This window comes from Orbicella franksi, chromosome 11 (genome assembly GCF_964199315.1).
Source record: "Orbicella franksi chromosome 11, jaOrbFran1.1, whole genome shotgun sequence".
Classification (NCBI taxonomy): Eukaryota; Metazoa; Cnidaria; class Anthozoa; order Scleractinia; family Merulinidae; genus Orbicella; species Orbicella franksi.
The window spans coordinates 14623156-14644068 of NC_138155.1; the positions used below are offsets into that span (position 1 = coordinate 14623156).

Consider the following 20913-nt stretch of genomic DNA (forward strand, 5'->3'; position numbering starts at 1 on the left):
CTCTCCAGACGGTTGTCATGGCCCTAATGCCGCGAAGGACTGGATTCAAGGAACCCATTCAAGTGTAGCCTCATTTGAATTTGAAAAGCACAGCAAGAACTCCCTTGGTGAATTTTCCTTCCATTATTTTCCCATCAAGACTCGCCGCTTCTTTTGAGAGAACTTTGCTTCGGTGACCGGAAAATAGGTTTCTTACTCGAGAAAATGGAGGGCAGATTCTTGTGGCTTGTTCTAGTTCTGTTTTCTGTGTTTGTTCTACGCGTTTTCTCCCTCGACAAGTGTGCGCAGGTAAATGTTTGTGAGGCGGAATTTTTCGCGCTCGAGATTATAATTGCCGGCTTTCAAGGTTAGATGTTTAGTTGAGTTTTCTGTGTCCTGCTTCTAAACGAGATCAAGTAGGAAGATCCTTAACTGTGTATTTAAACTTCTTTACATTTATGTCCTACATTTTGTCGTGTTCTTTTAGGATAAACTCACGTACGAATTCACCGAGTGCGATTCGGCCGAAGGCAGATGGCGTGTCGCAGTTCCAAAACAACCTGATTCCTGTGAGGCCAGCGAGGTTCCTGTACGCCAGAAAACCTGTAGTAAGTATACTTTAAATGAACTAAAAGGATGATTATTTGATTTTCGATAGAAAGCGAAGCCGTATTTGACAGGCCTTTCTGTTTCTATAGCTGGCAAAATGCTCTTGAAACTCGGTTACGAGAAGCTACACAGCACAAGTACAAATTTACATACAAAAGTAGCTGACGATTGAATCTTTCTGAAGCATGTATTGGTTTCGACCGCTTTTATATGCACTTTCGCATTATTGTGGCCCCATTTTGGCGTTTTCCGACACATTAGAGTCTCGAGGAAGAAACGTATTGGATTATCTAACGAAGAAGGACGGGTTTCGACCCGGAAAACGCTTTCGCAAGAAAGTGATTTTTGGGTATTGTCCTTCACAAAATATATGCTTGATTATTCAATTCATGGCGAATCGTTCTTTGTATGTGCTTGATAGGCCGTTCTTCGTTCTTTCCTCTATTCCTTATTAAAATATTTGTGCTCTTCTTAAACATTGAAGTCTCCATCTTTTGGATAGGAAGTGGAAACTTGATTCCTTGCAATGTAAAATTTAGAGGGTTTAATGATTCTTATCAGAAGATGGAGCTTGCTTCACGTGAAAATACCCGCGATTTGGAAATATTTTGGCATAAATTAGATTTGTGTCGTAGTTGCTTCCTAGGCGTTTTTACATGCAATCTCTCCTGTTAGGCGGTAGAAATTTCTTGAATTCTGTCTGCCGGTGCGGTTTCGTATGTCTTTCCTGTTATTTTATACCCTATTTCTATGCCTTCAATAAGAACTTCAATAAATCAGTACATTTTAACTACATTGTATGTTCTTTATCCTGGAGATGAAAGCTCAAGGGATTTGAATTGAAATGCTTAGTTGCTAACTTCTATTTGCCATGAATAATTTGTAAAACAATATGCCTGTCTGGTTAAAATTCTTTTTGCAAACAAATTATTTTCAAGCTGACTGATAATTGCTTGTTCTCCTGAAGCAAGGTACAAATTCCAAATGAAAATTTGAAAAATTGTGAAAATAATGTTTTTTTTTACCTCACACGTATTGTATGATCTTTTAATAGTTAAGCAGCCCTTGCAGTGAAAAATACAAATATATTTTTAATTATTTAAATAAGCTGCCAAGTTGTTCCAAACTGAGCTTTGGGTGAATGGAAGTTGCAAATTTTCTTTGATTTCATGACTTTGAAGCAATTGTAGAATACCCAGCAACAACCTGAAGAGCTAACCAGAGCTCTTTAAGCTCGAGGCAGTTTGAAAGGATGGGCGCTATTGCCATATTGAACAAGATGCATATAAGTTGCTGGATATTAAAAAAAATTAGCAATGACTTTTGGCTTGATGTGCTTCGTATTGGATGACTTGTTGTGAGTGACATTTACTTTTGATCAGGCCAAAATCTGACCAAAATGATCGCCCCTTTTTCTTGTGGCTGCTGTTCTGCTGTTCTTTTTCAGTTGCAGCTGCACAGTCCTGATTGGCTATAACACAACATATACATTTAAGGTGTTCGCGGTTTTCTTAGTTCGTCAGTTATTTTTGACTATGTTCTTCTTGTCCGGCACCACTCTGTTATCACTGGGGTTTTTAAGAAAATCACCACAGCAATGCTTATGGGAACGTGACTAAACAAAAGGTTTAATGAGCAGTACAATGGCTGTGCATGTGTATTATCATTCTTTGTTCATTTCTTTGCCATCCTCTGCAAAACAATAACAATAACAAAAAACCTGGAGAATGAAAACCACAATGGCTACAATAGCTTTTTAAATTTCTTATTCAAATTTAATGTTATGTACCTTATTCACTTTTGAGATAGATCTGATAAAGAGAAACAAAACGACTTGAGTCAAGTATTGTATGGTTAAATTCATAGGAAACATATAAATTGATATTTTAACCAACGCTGTCCTTGTTGTCACTGCCATGGTTAATTAAATTCCCCAATGATGGTCGTATGCACAACACTGATCATTTTCTGTATGTGGTCCTAACATTGTACATCATCATTATTTTAAATTATTTAAACTACATCACATTTTCTTATATGAGACATCTATGAATCATGCTTGGTTGAAGCCACTTTGATTCCTCTTAGAAACACACTCACACTACCTTTCTTCCTATAAGATTACAAAATGAGTATTGTTTGATGTACAAGGGGAGTCGGTAAAAATCCTGGGAAACCCTAAAATAGAATAGCATCCTATCAGGGTGATTAGAAAATACTAAGGACCAGTCAGTTCATGCTGAGAAATTGTCCTGAACACAGCACTACATGACTGTAGCCAGACTAAAATTCTAACCAAGGCAATATCAGAAAAACACACATTTCTTTTTTTATTGATTTAACAACTGCCTCTCAAAGTGGAGGTTGGGTGCCTAAGGCATCCAGGAGCTTCCACTGTTGGCAGCCAGCTCCTAGATGGAGACCGCTCACATTGCTGGCAAATCCTGGTAACCCAGCCATGAGGCCCCATGTATCAGGGAGAAAGCGGGCACCCATCGCACTGATAAAACAGTAGAAAGGAAAGGGGGGACCGGGGAGGGGAAACAACCTCTAAGCAGACTGGGATGCTTGAGGAAAGCGCTGACAATTGGAAACTACTTGAATGCCTTGTGGCCCAAGAGTATGTGGAATCCTGGCGCATGTGCAGATCTAAATGCTGCTGACCGCAAAGGCAAGACTTGCGCTCCTTCTTGTTAACTCTGTTAAATTGCATTTAACGGCATTTATTCTCTTAAACAACACATTGTAGCTTCTTTTTGAAACTTGAAATAAATTAATAAATGAATTCTAAGTTCTTACCTGCACTTATAAGCTATCTGTGGCTCCTATTCCTAGAACAAGAATAAATTTTGCCTGTAAGTACAAGCTGCATGTAAAAATTGTTTGTGTGGCTCTACACTGTATGTCTCCTGTAACATGTTCTTGTTTTTCTTTCATTTTCCAGTTTACACTTGTGATCCAGGCCACTATGTTGATGTCACAAGTAAATCATTGGAGTGTAAAACGTGCCCAAAAGGTACCTACAGCGTTGGCGGAGGTGTGCGTTTTAACAACTGGGATAAATTACCCACTGGTTTTGACAGCCGCATCTCAGATGAGCATTATTCAGGATATGGGTACGACAGTGAATATTTTACAGAAGAAAACGGAGCCAACTGTTCAAAGTAAGTTTATAATTAGTAAATAAATGATTTGCAAGATTTGCCCGTAATCCCAGATCAGGAAACTTTGGGAATTTAGTATTGGACCTTGTTGATTCTTGTATTATTACTGTTAATAATAATTATTTTAAGAGAGATCAATTTCATTGATCAATGTACATTGTAACTTTTTTTGTAGAGGACACTCAACATGTTGCTGTTGAGTTTTAGAAACATAAGGGAAAGTTTAGGAGAACAAGGAATACTTTGGAAACAGGGGCTGGAGATTAGTGTTTCCACAGCGTTTTCAAGTTCTTTGTACTTTCAAATCTCATGTACCGGTAGTGTTTAGCCATGGGCTTTGTACCTAATTTCTGGATTTATTGTAGGACTGGATGGACGCCCCGTGGAGACCATATTGCCTCACCAGGAGATGAGTGTACCTCAGAGTTGTCATATGCTGTCACTGTAAGTTACATGTACCTCAGCAGGCATAGTTATCAAGATCTTCAAGTAAATTCTCCTTGCAATCAGTAAATTGCAAAATAGACAGCTGATAAGAATTGAAAATCATCCAGGGCTGTCATCAAGTGTCGAGTTGCCTGTAGTTCTGTACTTTGCAGTCGTAACAAACTTGTTACTCTGTGTGTGAACTGTATCAACAACAGGCAATTTCACCTGTAACATCAAGGACCAATCGTGCATACCAACATCATGAAGCACAGTGTAGATTACAACTCTTGTTTACTTTATACTATTTTCTTCAGTGTTTTGTCAATTTGCCATAGAATATTGATGTTTACTTTAGAATTCTCCTTTGTCCCATTTGATGACATTTTATTTTATTGACATAGTTGCTTCCATTTTTCTTTGACAGCTCCAAAAGGATGGGCACGTGTCATTTGATTACTACTACACTGATGATACCTACACTGTCTTCCGTGTTTTTGTGAGTACGATGGCAAAGTTGTGATACAAAGTGATGTAGCTTACATGTAACAGTGTCCACAAGATTTTTACTAGGTTGACCATTAGAATAATTATTTAATACATGTAGGAGCACTAATGTCTTGTTGTCTAGTTTTGAAAAGATTGGGTGAAAAAATTCCAAGGACTTCCACAGTATTACTGGCAGTCAGAAGAATGTAGTGAATTCAATTATTTCCTGAGTGGATAGCATGTGGTTGTAATACCTGTTTATCAGAATTGGGCAGAGAGCTGTCCAAATCACTTGCTGATTTTGTCATTATCCAAACGAAGAATAGGCCATTTTCAAGTTGCCTTGTGCCGCTGTTTCAAAACGAGTCTAAGTGCAAAACCATTCACATGAAAATGAGTTTAATTTACATGAAAATGAACCTGTTGGTAGAACTCATTTTCTCATGAATAGTTTTGCACTTAGACCCATTTTGACACAGATGCAATTTAAGGCAACTTGGAAATGGTCTATTAATTTGAACAGATTTTTAAATTTAAGAAACAGTTGTTGTGCTTGCTTGTTTAGGCTGGCAATATACTTAATAATGTAATTTGATTTTCCAGGTAAGAAATGAACAATGTAAAGTCAGCAGCCTGGATCACAAAGACTCATATATTCCCAGCTCTCATAACAATGAATGGCTTACCACAACGGTAATTATATTAATTATTGTATCAAGACTTGTACTTTGTGTATATTAAACTTCTCAATCATTCAGAGGTCAAGTGCCATTTGTGCTTTATAAGTCTGGTGATATAGTCTTGTACAGTATGTTATCCATTTATATACAGAGGTCTACATTGTGAACATTTGACAACAGGCTTTTAGCCAGGATTTTAAAACTTGGCATCCAAATTGTGCTAAGATTTTCTCAAACAAATAATTTATAAAGCGACATGCGAAAAAAAAATTCTTTCAAAATTGGGTGTCCACAGCATGCCTGGAGCACCTATCTGGTTAAAAGCCTGTTTTGACAAGCAATCTTTCAAGACCATTCTGTGGATGTTTTACACTTGGAGAAAAGCTGAGAGCTGAGACAGCATCAAGTCCTTAATAAGAGAATTGTGAAGAAAGGTTCAAGAAATGTTTTGTAAATAGATGTCTCTTTGATTTTAAAGAGACTGTTCAGTTGTTAGTTTTTAGTCTTGGGACAGTTTTTAACTCTATAAGTACCTTGTAAGTTTTAACGTCTGTTTGAAATGATGAATGATGAGAACCAAGAATTTTAAAGTTACACAAACAAGCGAACAAGAGAAAATAGTTTGAAGTACTACTTCAAGTCAATCTTTTGAGCATTGGTCCGTCAGTGTTCCAGATAAGCGAGGGTTCTCAGGTCAAACACCTGACAAGATAGGCTAAATGACCGGACAAATTAATAGAAAATTTATTTTGATTTGGTGGGAGCAGTGGAAATTGACCCATTCAAATTCCTTGTTGACACCCCACCTTGAAAAGTGGAACCCTGGTCTGTTGGGCAAATGTTGAACAACACAACACAGACACAAATTTATGATTACTGATTGCATTGAGCAAGTACAGATTGAGGGCTGGGTGCTGGGAAAAGCGCTGCCTCACTGGCTGCGAGTATGATTTTGCTTACAAGTCTTTTTTGACCATTTTGAGGGTATTTTTTTTATTAAGAATTTCAGCTCAACCTAAAATGACTGCCTGTGAAAACCAGTTTCCTTCTTACTAAAAAGCTTAAGTAGCAACATCCCTGCAGCTTATTTCTATCTGTAGATTTATAGCAGGTAGACCTTGACTATCTACTCGCTAAACAGGTACATCGCACATTTTATACTTTTTACAGGTCAATTTAAAAGCTGGAAGAAATGTGATCATCTGGCAAGCAACAGCCATTACTTATGGTGGCAAACATGACAACAGAGAGCCTGTCTATATCAAGAGTATTGAAATTCAAGGTCTGAAATGAGTTTTATTAAAAATTCCACTTTGAATTCTTAAAGTAGTGATTTGCATACTTTCTAATCTTGCACTTTTACAACCTATGCCATGTGGTAAATAACACGGACAGGTGGGTCAATACTACCACTCTACTGATGTTACAATATTGGAATCATGCAAATTTCCAATCATTGGTAAACAAATTTTGGTAACCTTTATAGTTTAATAGGTTACCATAGTAATGATACAACCTGTTGAAAATGCCCCTAGATTTAGCTTTAAGTGCTTATAATATAAAAACTACCAGCCATAGGTGAGACCCAGTGTTTAACTTTTTTAATTGTGAGATAAGCATGTTAAGATACAACTTCTTTAAAAAATAATTCTGTGGGTAGGGTTCATTTGAGCCACTGTAAATTTGCGAGCATTTGAAATGGCTCTGAATCCTACTGGCAGAAAAACTGTATCTTTAGTTCTGGTACTATGATCAAATTTTTACCCCTTGATTTTTTATGTGTATCACATAGAGTTCAATGAAAGAATAAAAACGCCGTTTACCGTTTTCAAATATCTGCATTAGCTCCCGAGATATTTAAGTGGGAAAAATGTGTAAAATATGCAAATGAGATGACTGATGACATTATACACTCAACCCAATATTACATTACGTATATAAATAGGGCTATCTCGGTCAATTTACAGCATTGAAACTTGGTAGGCTAATAGTTCTACAGGAAACACACCTACGGCTATAAAAAAATTCTGTTCCCATGGCAACTCACTCTTTTCCAGTCCCCACCCACTTGATTTCAATATGTTAGTGATTTTCAGCTTGAAAATATTAAGCGCGGCCAGGAGTTTGAGCTAACATATTTATATGCCTGCTGGGTCGTGCATATGAGACACCATTAGCAAATATCAAAATGGATCGCCAAAGGTGGCCAGAAAAGCCTTTAATATTGGGGAGATCTGGAACCCAGTATGTTGCCATGGTAACAAAACCGTTAAGCTCGTATTGTGGAGCACATTTAGTAGAGTCCTACTGCAGAGAATCAAACATTTCTGATAAAAATTGGCTGAGATATCTTTCTTCATCCTATTTGATCAAAATTTGGTTGAGTGTACGATGTCATCATTTGGCCAATTTGCATATTTTAAAAACTTAAATATCTCAGGAATGAAGAGACATTTGAAAATAGTAAACAGCATTTTTCTTCTCATGAAGACTACTTGTTTAGGTTTTAAAATGGCTTAGATAGGAGAGATGCGATTTTCGTCATAGTACCAGTTTAACAAGGTTTTTAGGTTGACATGATAAGTGTAATCAGAAGTATATCACCTGGTGTAATACATACTTCTCATTGATTATTCATCAAGTTAAAACAAAGAAAATCACAACCGTGGAGGAGGTTTGGGTACCCGGTCTTAATTAGCATAGATTTTGACGATTTTACTGCTCCATTTACTCCTTAGTTTTTGTTTCGATTGAGAAGATATATCAAACTCTCGAGGCAGTGTTTCATTGGCTATCCAAACACCTCGAATTTCGTCAAAAATACTCCGCTGCACATCGTATTTTCAACTGTATTCTCGTTGTTTGGATATCCTGATGAAACACTGTCTCTCGTGTTTGACACATAATTTACATGTAGGACTACATGCTGTCAATTGTTGACGGCTGCACCATAAACTTGATGATTAATTTGTTATTTTTCTTCTAGTAGGTCTTGAGCACGATGTTGGTGCACAAATCAAAATTAGCAAGAATTGGACAAAAATTTGTTTTAAAAATGTGGTAATTAGCAGGTTATTTATTTTTTTCTTTTCAAATGAGCACCATCTTGTAGCGATTTTCACGTAGTTTCCTGACATCTTAGCCACGTCTCAAAAGCGCTTGTGCCTTTCCTGTAAGGTGTCAAAATCACACATACTCTCCATTCTAAACTTCATAAGTAGCGTGAACACATCGGGCCGTATTTTACGCTACTCTTATCGCACTCATTGCGGGGCGATTTGCCATTTTTGCCTTTTTGGCAAATTTTGCTTTTTGCTAGAATCACTCATGTTACTCCTTTTGGTGGTTTTTGCTTTTGCCTTTCGCACCAGCAAAAAAATTGTGCCCTTTTGGCTTTTTGCGTATTTTGCGTTTATTCCAAGTCCAGCAAACTGAGTTGGTTCAATTCTGATTGTGAGCTTGCTTGACCATATTACACATTTCGCAAGGCAAAGCATTGCAAATTATTGTTAAACGAGCTCTTTCGAATCACAAAAATGGAAAAAAGCGTTCTCCAGAACACAAACTATAAGAGAACACGTTCTTCAGAACACATGCTAGTAAGTTACGCTATCAGAGTGCTTACCAAGGATTTGGAAACGATGTAACTTTAAATACACGTTCATCCAATTTTTGTCCAGCCCGGCAATCTTGAGAAAATGGGGCTGAAATGTAAACAAATGTGTGATGCAGGAGGTGCGAGTGGCAAAACGGAAAATTCGCACAAAAGGCAAAGAAGGAAAAATGTGCTCACAACGTGCAAACAAAGGCGTGATAAAATGACAAAGTTTTGAAATTAAAAATGTGGTCAGGCGCTTGTTTTTTAATCATATTTTTTTGACAAATACAACCACAAATGAAAGAGTCCCACCATTTTAAAGCAAAATTTAGGTGCACTTTGGAGACACCTTCTTGAATTGAATTGTTTACACTAAGAAGTCAAAAATTATCATAATGCACTTTACGTTTGAGTCAAAAAATGGGGGGAAAACGGTACTTTTTGCCTGGCCTGTTTTCAGAATTTTGTTGTTGTTCTTCTAATAAATCTCTTTCAGAGAGAAAATATTGCTTGTTGGGGTGCACATAGATGGAAGTTTAATTCTGCAAAGTTTTACGACCACTGGCTGTAAGAATGACGAGAAATAATAAGAAATCTAGCACGAGACTGTTTTTGTTATGCAATTGTACACCAACATCGTGCATGAAGCCAGTAATGAGCAATCAAAGAGTAATTCATCGGCCTCCTTCCCACATTCTTTGATAAATAATCAAAGTCTATTGTATCTACAGCCAACACTCATATGCATTCACATCTCGTAATTTCAGGTGTGTCATACACATCAGAGTGTACACCATGTGAAGCAGGATTTTATAATGATGAAGAGGCCCAAGGAAGGTAACTGCTCTACAGTTGATGTGGAACAGAGAAACTACAGTGAAACCTCTATTAAGCGGACGTGCTCGGGATCTTCCCAAGTGTCCTCATAATAGAGGGTGTCCGCTTAATAAATGTTTATAACAATTGTGCAATGTTTGTTAACAATTAACATTCAACGCTCCCTCTGTACTGTAATAAAGTTCCAGGTTGTTAACAAAGCTATCCAGAGTTCAAGTTAATCAGCTTTCATTACCAACTTTAATTTGTTTGTAATAATGCCCTTTCAATACAGTAATGATAATACAGGTACATTTAATCAACTATTTAATCCACTATTTCAAGGCCGTAATCCAATGCCACATTTTTAATTCAGTTTGGTGTCCGCTTAATAGAGGTTTTCAACAATACAAATTAGCCAAAGACAATATATTTTAGTGTCCTCGTCCGCTTAATAGAGGTGTCCGCTGAATAGGGATACATTATAAACTAGGGAAATATAAGACATTAATTTTGGGACCAGGCTAAGTGTCCGCTTGATAGAGGGTGTCCGCGTAATTGGGGGTCCGCTTAATAGAGGTTTCACTGTAGTTGTCTCTCGTTAAGGACGTAATTCAGCTGTTATTTTTTATTTAAGTTTTCAGTTACATCAGATTCTCTCAGAAATGCAAATTTTCCAGTTTTTCTTTCTTGTAATCACTGGCTAGGAAAATTTGTAGTCTATCCTTCAAAAAATTCAGAATGGCTTTCTCTTTTAGTTTCAAAGATACAGAGGATAAACAATTTTGAATTTGTAGTTAGCGCGGACAGATGAGTGTTGACAAATTTCTGTCATCGCCAAGAAATTCACCCTCAATCGTCAAATGAACATTATTGCTCATTAGTTACAACCGGACGTAGGAGGCGTGGTGGCCTCATGATTAGTGTGCTTGTCTCCGGATCAAGCGGTCCGGGTTCGAGCCCTGGCCGGGGACATTGTGTTGTGTTCTTGGGCAAGACACTTAACTCTCACAGTGCCTCTCTCCACCCAGGTGTATAAATGGGTAGCGGCGAACTTAATGCTGAGGGTAACTCTGCGATGGACTAACATCCCATCCAGGGGGGAGTAGAAATACTCCTAGTTGCTTCATGCTACAGAAACCGGGATAAGCTCCGGCCTGATGAGCCACTTGGCTCGCATGCAGACTTTACCTTTTTTTTTTACCAATTACAACCGGAGTTGCTACCTTTCACATGACTGCTCTTCAATTCTCCAGTTCCCTAAAGATATCCATAGTTTTTATTCATATTCATTTGATTATTTTTTGGGGAGTGGTAACCAAAGGTGGAAATAAAGATGAGATAAGGATTTTCTTTTACCACAAAGTTATTTGTTTTTTGTCTTTGCAGCTGTAAAATGTGCCCAGTTAATACCTTTTCAGCTCCCCATGCCACTGAGTGTTCAAAGTGTAATGAGGTCACAGAATATGCTGGTATGTTATTTATTATTGCTTGCTGTTTTAGTGACATAAAACAATTTAGATCTGTACATGTATTTCTATCATGGTTTGTTGGCTGAACATCAGTAAACCATGATATTGTACATGTAGTTGAGCATTGATGTGTAGGAAAAGCTGTACCGTATTCCTGAAACTTAACACACTATTTACTGGAGTCTACTTCTGGGCTATGGACCTTTCACTTATAGAGCAGTAACAGCATTGAACTCTTTGCCAGAGGAGTTAAGGAATTGTAAAACTGTAGTCAATTTTAAAGTAAAATTCCAGGCCCTAGTCATTGATAAGTTTTTAACTACAAGAAGACACATTTCTATTTTTAAACCCTAGAATCATATCAGAAGTTATAACAGTCACAACTAGTTTTTTTTTAACAGTTAAGGTTATACAATGTACTAGTTAAATGTGCGGTTCCAAGAAATATCCATACTCACCCCACAGAAGGGATTGGAATTTCCTGGGGGGGGGGGGGGGGGGCTCTCTAAAACCAAAACAATTAAATTAAAAATTGTGTTAATTTGTATTACTAAGGTGACAAACTTTTGAATACAGTTGAACCTCCAGTTGCGACCACCTCTCCTCAGTGATCAGTTTTCCAAAATACCAAATCTCTATATTTGGAACCTGTTGAAAGAAACCACCTCTCGCAAGCAACCATGACCACTTTTAGAGCTAAAAGTTTGAAATTTTCTCTTGTTTTTAACCTGACCTTTTTAAGTGACCACCTGACCGATAATAGAGTGGAAATTGGATAATATAATAGCATTACAGCATTTCTGAGTAGCACAAAAATTTCTCAACGGAAGTGCCATATTTTTTTCTTGAAATTGACTTTTCATATAAATAAAACATTTAAAACATGGGTAAGTTTCTACAAATATAACATGCCAGTGAGGCAAAATTTTGACCCAATATGGTCTAAGCTCTTGTAAGCGACCACCTCCCGTAAGCAAACACCTAGGCTTGACATTTTGGGTGGTGGTTTACGGGAAATTCAACTGCTATTTATTAGAGCAAACTGTTTTAAAGTGTAAAATGGCACAATGAATTCCCTGTAAATTTTACTCTGTTAGAAAGTTGATTCATTTTGTTGTCTTGCTGACCAGGTCGTGGGGCAACAAACTGTACCTTGAGGAAACCATGTACAGAACAAGACTACTATGACATTCGCACAGCTTGTGACAGTGACCATAAGGTATGAGTGCTCATGAAATCAATGCCATCTCTTAAAAGCTTCTGTTTCCTTACTGGCTCTTGAATCAAATTAATTGAATAAGTTGTATTAATTGCCCTTAAGTAAAATAATAAACATGCTATTCTTGTACAGGGTTTGTTTAATTTCCTTCTTGTAGTACACTGTAATCATGTTGCCTGGCTCCTCTCTCAAGTTAGTTTCTCAGGTTGTCCTTTGACCAGTTGGTGCAATGGTGTACCTTTTCTATATTGGTAATATATAGATTTAGCCAAGCCTAAAAGCAGAGCTCCTGGGCCGGGCTGTTCAAAGCCCAACTAAGCTAACCCATGATGAGCTAGAATTTTGATTTGAGTTTTGTAACTTTATGGTGAGGTTTTCTGTATAGTGTTTGGCCTTCTGTTTTGAGTTTGAATAATCTCAAAATACACAAAACAAAAGTGGTGAAAAAATTTGTATACAACAAAAATTTCAACCTCAGTTAACTTTTAATCCTGGGTTAGTGTTAACGGGCTTCCGAACAACTCGGCCCTGTTTACAACAAGTTACTGTAAAATATCCCTTGTCAATATGTCAAATGATGGAAGAATCTGCTACATGTACCTTGACATCTTTCCAATCATGCTGAATCATGGTTTAAAAAAAAAAACATTTTGATCAGTTCCTGTTTAGTTGTAATGGGCTGCATACTCGAGAACACTACTTTCTTATACATGCCAGCCCATTCACTGTTAATACATGTACATAAAATGCATCTAAAGCTACCTGAAAAAGTTTGTTTTTACATGAAGTACTGGTTTTGCATGATTTTTAAAACCTGTCTTTTTACATCTACCTAGACCCAAGTAAAGTACATGTGGATAGAGCCAAAAATTTGCAGAGAAGATGCAGACAATGCCAAAAAACTTCCGCCATCAGGAGCCAAAGAAGACTGTCCTCCGTGTAATCCCGGGATGCATGCAAACAGCACAGGAGCATGTGATTTCTGTCCAGTTGACTACTTTAGTGATGGCAAAGCGGGTATGATATCCTGAAGACTAAAATAAATAACTTGTTGAGATATCTTATTATTTTAATACAACGTCAACTGTTTGTAACTTGGGGTGCGAAGAAAACCAAATTTTAGCCCTTCCAGTAAGCTGTAACCATGATGTGCTAGCCTAAAAGTCATTTCACAAGCCCCCCCCCCCCCCCCAATCCCTCCTAAAATGTACCTCTTACATTGCATCTGTAATTTGAATTCCTAAGAAATTTCAGTTGCCCATTGGACAAGTGACAGACAGAATCCACTAGCCAAGAGCTATTGGACAGGACTTTCTTTGCACACTGCAGCTACTTCTATAAGCAATATATACATGTATATGGGACCAGTAAGGTGAATTTGCTTGTTGACCATTAAACTCACAGGAACCCAAGGGAACAGTAAATGTTGTCAACCACAGAAGTTACAGTGGTTTCATTATGGGCCTGTGGCCAGCCAAAACCACTGGCTAGTCAGCCATCTTTGGCTGGCTGCTCTCATGTTGTGCTGCTGTCGAAAAGTCTTAAAATGTGTAAAAAATATCATCAAAGAAACTTGTAAACATCCATCTCCCAGTTAGATTCCATGATCATGGTTTGCTCGATGTTTGTGCAAATGTCATGAAGCAGATGGGACATTCCAACCCTGTATAGTTTCCAGTCTTTCGTGTTATCTACTAAAACTTGGTGTCTTCACAGTAGCTAACTAAAGGTTTTTCTGAGGTGGGGCATGCATGGTTGGGGAGTTGGGTACCATGGCTGCGCACTATTTCTTTTCAGCCTTCTACTTAAGAATGTAGTCGCAGCTCTGAGTTAGGTTTCAGTTACACTTAGTACGTGGCTTCTGTGACATGAAGTGGTAAGGAGTATTGCATCTCCCCTGGACAGAATGTTAGTACATGGCTGGTAACTTCTCTTCTCCCCGTCCCTAAGTACTTGGTCATGCTGTGTGAACAGTTTTTCAGAACCCTTATTAGTTTATACTCCTTGGTGTAGACAGGCAATGTTTATGTGTCTTATCAAGAACACAACAAGACAATCCTGGCCAGAGCTCAAACCCTAATCTCTAAATCTAGAGTCGAGCACACAAACCATTAAGCCACCCCAAATACAGCATAACATTGGTAACTAAATTTTCAAGCGTAGGGTACATGTAGGTCTGATCTCCACAGCCATTTATTGGTTGTTATTAAGTAGTAGAATTCAACCAGTATACCAATGCAAATGCTGTAATCTGACTGGCTGAGCCATTGTACACTATCAGCCATTAGTGTGCAGTAGCTTGGTGTGGTAGACAAAATTGCAACATTTCCTAGTTTCTTGGAAGCTTTGAAAGAGCATTTAGAAACAAATGGATAATCAAATTCCTGAGAAGACTTAAAGGAGGGTATTTGATGAGCCCTTCGGCCTCGTCAACTTTCACCTCTTAGAAATCTCCAGCTCATTATCTAATTGTTGAATAGAGTTGTCTAATACACTACTAAGAAGTAGGCATTCTCTCCATTAGAATGCAAAAAGTGCCCTGTATCCACTGACGCTGTTTATGGCTACCATTTGAGGTGGTGGCGTGACATTCCAGAATTTGTAAGTGCTTCATGCTTCTCTATGTCAGGTAAGGTACACTGGAACTTGACGTGATCTAAATATTAAAGTGTGAAAACAAACACAAAATAATGCATTCCAAGCATACAAGATTGTCGTCATCAGTTTTACCACTAGTGCCTCAAAGTAGGAAAAATAGAACCTTTCTTGTGCTCTTGTACTTTTGTGCATTTTTATGTATGTACGTCACTTCTCAAACTCATGAATAATTTGTTAAGTTTAAATGAAGGAAATCAGGACTATGGCAGTGTTTGGATATCTGATCTTAATTAGCATAGATATTAAAAAATAATAATATATACCTCTTACTAACCAAGTTCGAGGGCCATATTGTGAGTTACGGACCGAGTTTTCCCTCATTGATTTATGGCCCAAGTGCAAAGCGCGGGGGCCAAAAATCAAAGGGGAAAAAACGATTATCCGTAACTTACAGTACGGACCGAGAAAACTAGGTTAGTAAGATGTTTATTGACAGCAACGAGTCAATTTGAACTGTTGGTAAGTGACCCTTAAGTCAGTAGCAGGTTTTAACACACAATTTTAGAAGTAAAGAAAGTTAAGAACAAGTGGCAATAAATCACGAAATATTTGGCAACAAAAATAGCTTTAAATTTTAGTGGGCCATACAGTAGAATATGGCCCGATAAATTGACCAATCACAGCATGTGTAATAACTGAGAGATTAAAATAAATTTCCTGAATAACCTTTGGTTCCATATTATGACACACTAATGACTGACAGATCAGAGTACATATTTATCAGCAGTAACAGGAACATTACAATGTAAGCTACTATCTCAACTAATGGTACAAAAGAATTAGTTAAGTTCTGTGATACAGTAGAGTATCCAAAATGGCTGACAGACATTATTCACCTGCAATTAAGAATATTTTAGAGTACAGTATTTCTCATTTATTATTAGTTATAAAATGAATGAATTTATTTATTTTTATACTCCAGACCGTGGATGTACTTCAAAACAGGGCTGGCAGCCACGTGGAAACTACCTCGACAGTGGCAACAACCAAGCGGACGACGTCTATATGACATTGAAACTTCCAATCAAAGGTTTTGGAAGTTCTGAAGGCCTTGCCAATCCAGGACCAGGCCAGTATGGTATTGTGGAGTTTGTGTTTGAGATGATCTGCCAAGGAGAGTGTACCCTTAAGTTTAAAGAGGTAAATTTAATCAATCAACCATACTCAATACACTCTTATTACTCTTTGTTCTTCTTATAACTCAATATTACTCTTTGTGCTGCAACGATTCACCAACGCAGCAATGCATCCCAGTATTTTTCATCATGATCAATACATATATGTTATTTGCCGACTGGGAGGTCCATATAGTGAAAAGCTGTGACCAAGGTCTTGAAATTGCTGCCTGAGGCAGCGTTTTCAAGCCTGAGGTCACAGTTTTTCACTATACGGACGGACCCTAAGCCGGCAAATAACATGTTTATTTTTTTTCCTGCAGTAAATTAGTTTTACAGATTACAAATGGGTTTGTTTACGCAACTTTGTCATTGAATCGGCTTCCATGCCCTCTACTAACGATTTGTAAAAAATTCTTAGCAACGAGCGAGTAACTCAGATAGTAAACAAAGAAAGAGGTATTAAAGAACAGATTTTTTTTGAATAACTTTATGTTAGTTGCATTTATTTCACCAGTTAAGTGTTGCTACAAAAAGAATTTCTGTCAGTTGTTGCTTTTAAAATCACTTGAAATCAGACATTTCTATTGTAAATTGAATAGCAGAAAGTGAGGAAATTTGTTAAGGGTATTCCACAGAAATTCTCCTAACTACAGCAATGATCAGAGAGGTAAACTTGACTGAAATTGACTCAAATTTTACGGCGAGAGAAACACAGGATTACGCGCCATTTCAGCGCCTAGCTACAAACAACCAAGCAAACTCTCACAACTTCAAAACACTCAATTGAATTTACTTACAGTGACTTTCCTTGCCATTTTAAAGTGAACAGAGAAAAACTTGTGTTGACTAATCGTCGATGGTTGTGTAAAAAAGGCAAAAGATTGACGATTACCGCTAACTTTTAGGAATGAAATTTAGGCAGCAGGGAAAAAATCCGGCCCGTGGGCTGTATGGTAAAAAGTTGGACTGGTCACGTGCGTATGATTGGCCAATCAAATTTGAGGATTTAGGATTCTGACCTGCTCACATGCTTGAGAAAAAAATAATAGTTAATATTAAAATGAAGCCCGGGGTGCTTGGGTACCACAGGCTATTAACTTTTGCCTGTGGGTGACTGGAAAAACAGACTTTTTTCATCTAAGTGCTGGACACCCAGGATCTCACGATTAGGAACCTTTCAGTTTGGGCTTGTAATTTTTCTTAGACCATAGCCTTGTAGCCATTTACTGCCTCGCCAAAGCTAAGATATGGGTGGCAAGATTTGGTCTAGTTTGCACAACAGAGATGTGCTAAATTAGTACAAATCACCATTGGGTGGTTAAAAAACTACAGAAAGACGCTTAAAACCTAAATTAATGTGCATATATAGGCAAGGGAGACCCTTAGGGACTTAAAAGTCCCTGGGGGTTACCTAATCCCTAAGTTAAAACTGGGGGATAGGCGCCTTGCAGGATCCGGTCACATGGTACTGAATTAATTACGCTGGGACGCAAGTTACACAGTGGGACTTCCAAAACAAAGGAAAGTCAGGCTGGACTGGTACGAGTTCCTTTGTTTTGGAAGTCCCACTGCGTAACTTGCGTCCCAGCGTAATTAATTCCGTACCATGTGACCGGATCCTGCAAAGGGCCTATTAGGTTCATAAGATAAGACTGTGTGTACATGTACATGTAGGCAAGTTTTGTGGGCACTTTGCAGTGAGAATAGTTGATTAAGTTAATATCACAATTTTATGATTCAGTAAAATAATGGTGATGAATGGAAAATAGTGTTTTAGCTAGTGTGTAGAGGTACATGCCAGTAATTATTGTATCCTTGGAGAATGTATTGTTGTAGCCCTAGTCTTGTTTAACTTTTGAAAATTATCATTTTAAAACCTGACTGTGAAATTATCATTAACTTTTACATGCATAAATTTTTCAGAGGCCCCGTTTCAAAGGAACAAGTTTGATTGAGACATGGACAGGAAATAATGGGAAACAGAAATACAGGTGAGTAAAGAAGCTATATCATAGAGGAGACTTTTGAAAAAATGGACCAATGTTTTCCAGTTTGTCAGTGAAGGCAAAATGCACCCATTAATCATTATATTTTATGTCAGAGCATTTTTTTCTTGATGAAACTGTCCTAAAATTATCTTATTTTACAATGAGTCCTGAGTAAGTGGTACTTGGGAAGGATTTCTCAGAAGTGCTCAGTGTGACTGCCTTGTCTTGGTATAGCTCCCCACTGGTTGATATGGAAAGGCACAGTGGCCTGTTGGAGAGCATGCTGGACTCCAGATTGAATGGTCTGGGTTCAAGTATTAGCCATGGTCACCATGTCACGTTCTTGGGCAAGGCATTTTACTCTCAGAGTACCTCTCTCCACCCAGGTGTTTAATGAGTGTCAGTGAGTTTAGTGCTAGGGTAACCCTGCGTGGAATGCATGTAGCATTCCATCTGGACGTGACTAGTAGTAAAGGAAGCCTGGAAAAGTTCTGGCAATATAAGACACTTTGTCACTGTTCTACTCGTGCTTTCAATCTGAGTACACTCTTGTCAGGGCTGTCATTAAGTTTTGAGTCACCTGTACCCTTGTTCTCCACAGCCGTAGCAAACTTGTTACTTTGTGGGTGAATTATATCAACAAAAGGCAATTTTACCCCCCCCCCCCTCCCCACCCGTAGCATCAAGGGAAAATCAAGCATACTCAGCTGTAACAGGTGTTATGGGTTATGGCCCCTAATGACAGCCCTGCTTGAACTATAATGAGGTGACTCTGAGGAGATGGTGCTTGGACTTTTGTTGGGAAGTTGGGCATGTTGATCCTTTTCTTTCTATGTGTGTACTTCTTTAATACTTGTGCCTTGTTACAGTAATATAATTATGACTCAGTTTTCATGCCAAATGGAAATCATAGTAATATGGTGCATTATACTTGAATTGCTCTGAAAACCTTCATTATCTATCTTCCAAAAGTTGAATAGAATTAAATGAGGATAGTTCCAGGATTCAGGAGTAATTCATTGGTTTATTGCATCAGCTCTGTTTAATATGAATATGAATATGAAGCATATGAAGCAGAGCTGTTTATGGCAATAATGCAATGAATCACTCCTGAATAATAATAATAATAATAATAATAATAATAATAATAATAATAACAATAATTCTAATAATTGAAAAAGTTGAGTGGTCTCTGAAAACAGTTCTACACAAGTTCATTGTGAGTAGAATTATGTGAAGATTTATAACTTTTTTTTGTTGTTGTTTTGTTTTCAGTTACATCATTTCATCTCAGAAGAGCACAGAATTTATCTGGATATTCCAAAAAGAAACTTCATTTTATTTTGAGGATAATGGACTGTCACAGAGTTACGTTGATGACCGGTATGTTAATACATTGCCACTCTGTGGGGTTCAACTTGACTTCCTATGGCATTCATATAGGGCCAGCATTGATTCTTTAAAGGCCAAGGAAGTATCCATATTGGGTCAGCATGGCATCTAGATAGGGCCATTGCAGCATCAACATGCAGTAAACATTGCATGTCCACAAGTGTTAAATTTGCAAAGACTTGCAGAGTGGTTTTCAATTGAATGTTGTAAAGCAAAAACCAGTTACAATACCAGTCACAATACCAGTTACAATACCATTTAGACTACTCAGCCAATCTCAAACTGTAGTAAAACTTAAACCAAAACCAAAGTAATTCCTTGATTACTTTTGGCACTCAGTTGAAAACTGCTCTATGCTCTCTGTGTCATTGACTGCCATGTACTTGTATACATCTGTCATAGTTGCAAGTTAGATGTGTATCATCTGAAATTCTCACCTTTTGACCTGTTTCTTTACCACTTTGCATGACTCTATTCTACAAAAGTTGTCATCAACTACCATGTACTAACTTGTAAACATCTGTCATTGTTGCAACTTTAAAGTGTATCATCCAAGGTGCTTACTTTTTGACCTGTCTCTTTTCAAACTTGCCACAATAACTACTGACATCTTGTTAAAGTGCGTATCACAGAATTTTTTAATTTTCTTGTTAGATTCTACATCAGCTTCTGATGTGAAAAGCGAAAACATTTTTCCCGTAGCGATTTTCCTTCACCATGTTTTAGCCGTTTGAAAATGTGAAATATTACTTCCGGTTGGGTCAAAAACCACGTCAAGAGAGAAACCGGGGATACACTGTAGTTGGGTTGTTACGTGTCATCTGGAACACATCGACAACTAAACCAAAGAAAAGTGAGAGATTCTAGGAACGATATTTGTCGACAACCGTTCAGTTTTCCAAGAAATGAGGTTTGCTTCTTTCCTTTGAAAGTTCTAAATTAGAGACAGAAACAGTGATGAGGGTGGTCTGATACAAATGATCACCCTTCTGTTCATTTGCTTAAATGTTTGATTTTGTTTGTTTTCTCTCTGTTGTGATCCAGGGTGAAGATCTACTCCATTACTGTGAACAACACCTTCGGAGGAGGTGCAGATCACTGTCGTGAGTGCCCAGTCTCATCAGGAAATGGGTATGTATGATTGTATGTACATGTATACACATTACCAAAAGAATGTTACTTATAGGCGAATCTTTGCTGACGTCATTGTCTACATTTTCCCTCATTAAAATACGACTTTTTGGGTAGAAGTCATCGAGCTAGACACGAATTGACTATAAACATTTAAAGAGCTTGTCAAACGTA

At 37.7% G+C, this 20913-nt stretch overlaps 1 protein-coding gene across 2 annotated transcripts in view; it reads left to right on the plus strand.

The window, feature by feature from the left end:
* Nucleotides 1-95: 95 nt before the first annotated feature.
* Nucleotides 96-20913, plus strand: part of LOC145460649 (endosome/lysosome-associated apoptosis and autophagy regulator family member 2-like) — a 35545-nt gene continuing 14727 nt past the window's right edge. For both annotated transcript variants that reach the window (XM_081445527.1, XM_081445528.1), the window contains exons 1-16: nt 96-288; nt 467-587; nt 3533-3752; nt 4118-4196; nt 4606-4677; nt 5271-5360; nt 6518-6629; nt 9713-9782; nt 11151-11233; nt 12364-12452; nt 13289-13469; nt 14977-15081; nt 16033-16250; nt 18152-18219; nt 19492-19599; nt 20653-20739. In XM_081445527.1, coding sequence (XP_081301653.1) covers nt 205-288; nt 467-587; nt 3533-3752; nt 4118-4196; nt 4606-4677; nt 5271-5360; nt 6518-6629; nt 9713-9782; nt 11151-11233; nt 12364-12452; nt 13289-13469; nt 14977-15081; nt 16033-16250; nt 18152-18219; nt 19492-19599; nt 20653-20739 — 1787 coding nt within the window. In that variant the 5' untranslated portion in view covers nt 96-204. The remainder of the gene's footprint in view (nt 289-466; nt 588-3532; nt 3753-4117; nt 4197-4605; nt 4678-5270; nt 5361-6517; nt 6630-9712; nt 9783-11150; nt 11234-12363; nt 12453-13288; nt 13470-14976; nt 15082-16032; nt 16251-18151; nt 18220-19491; nt 19600-20652; nt 20740-20913) is intronic.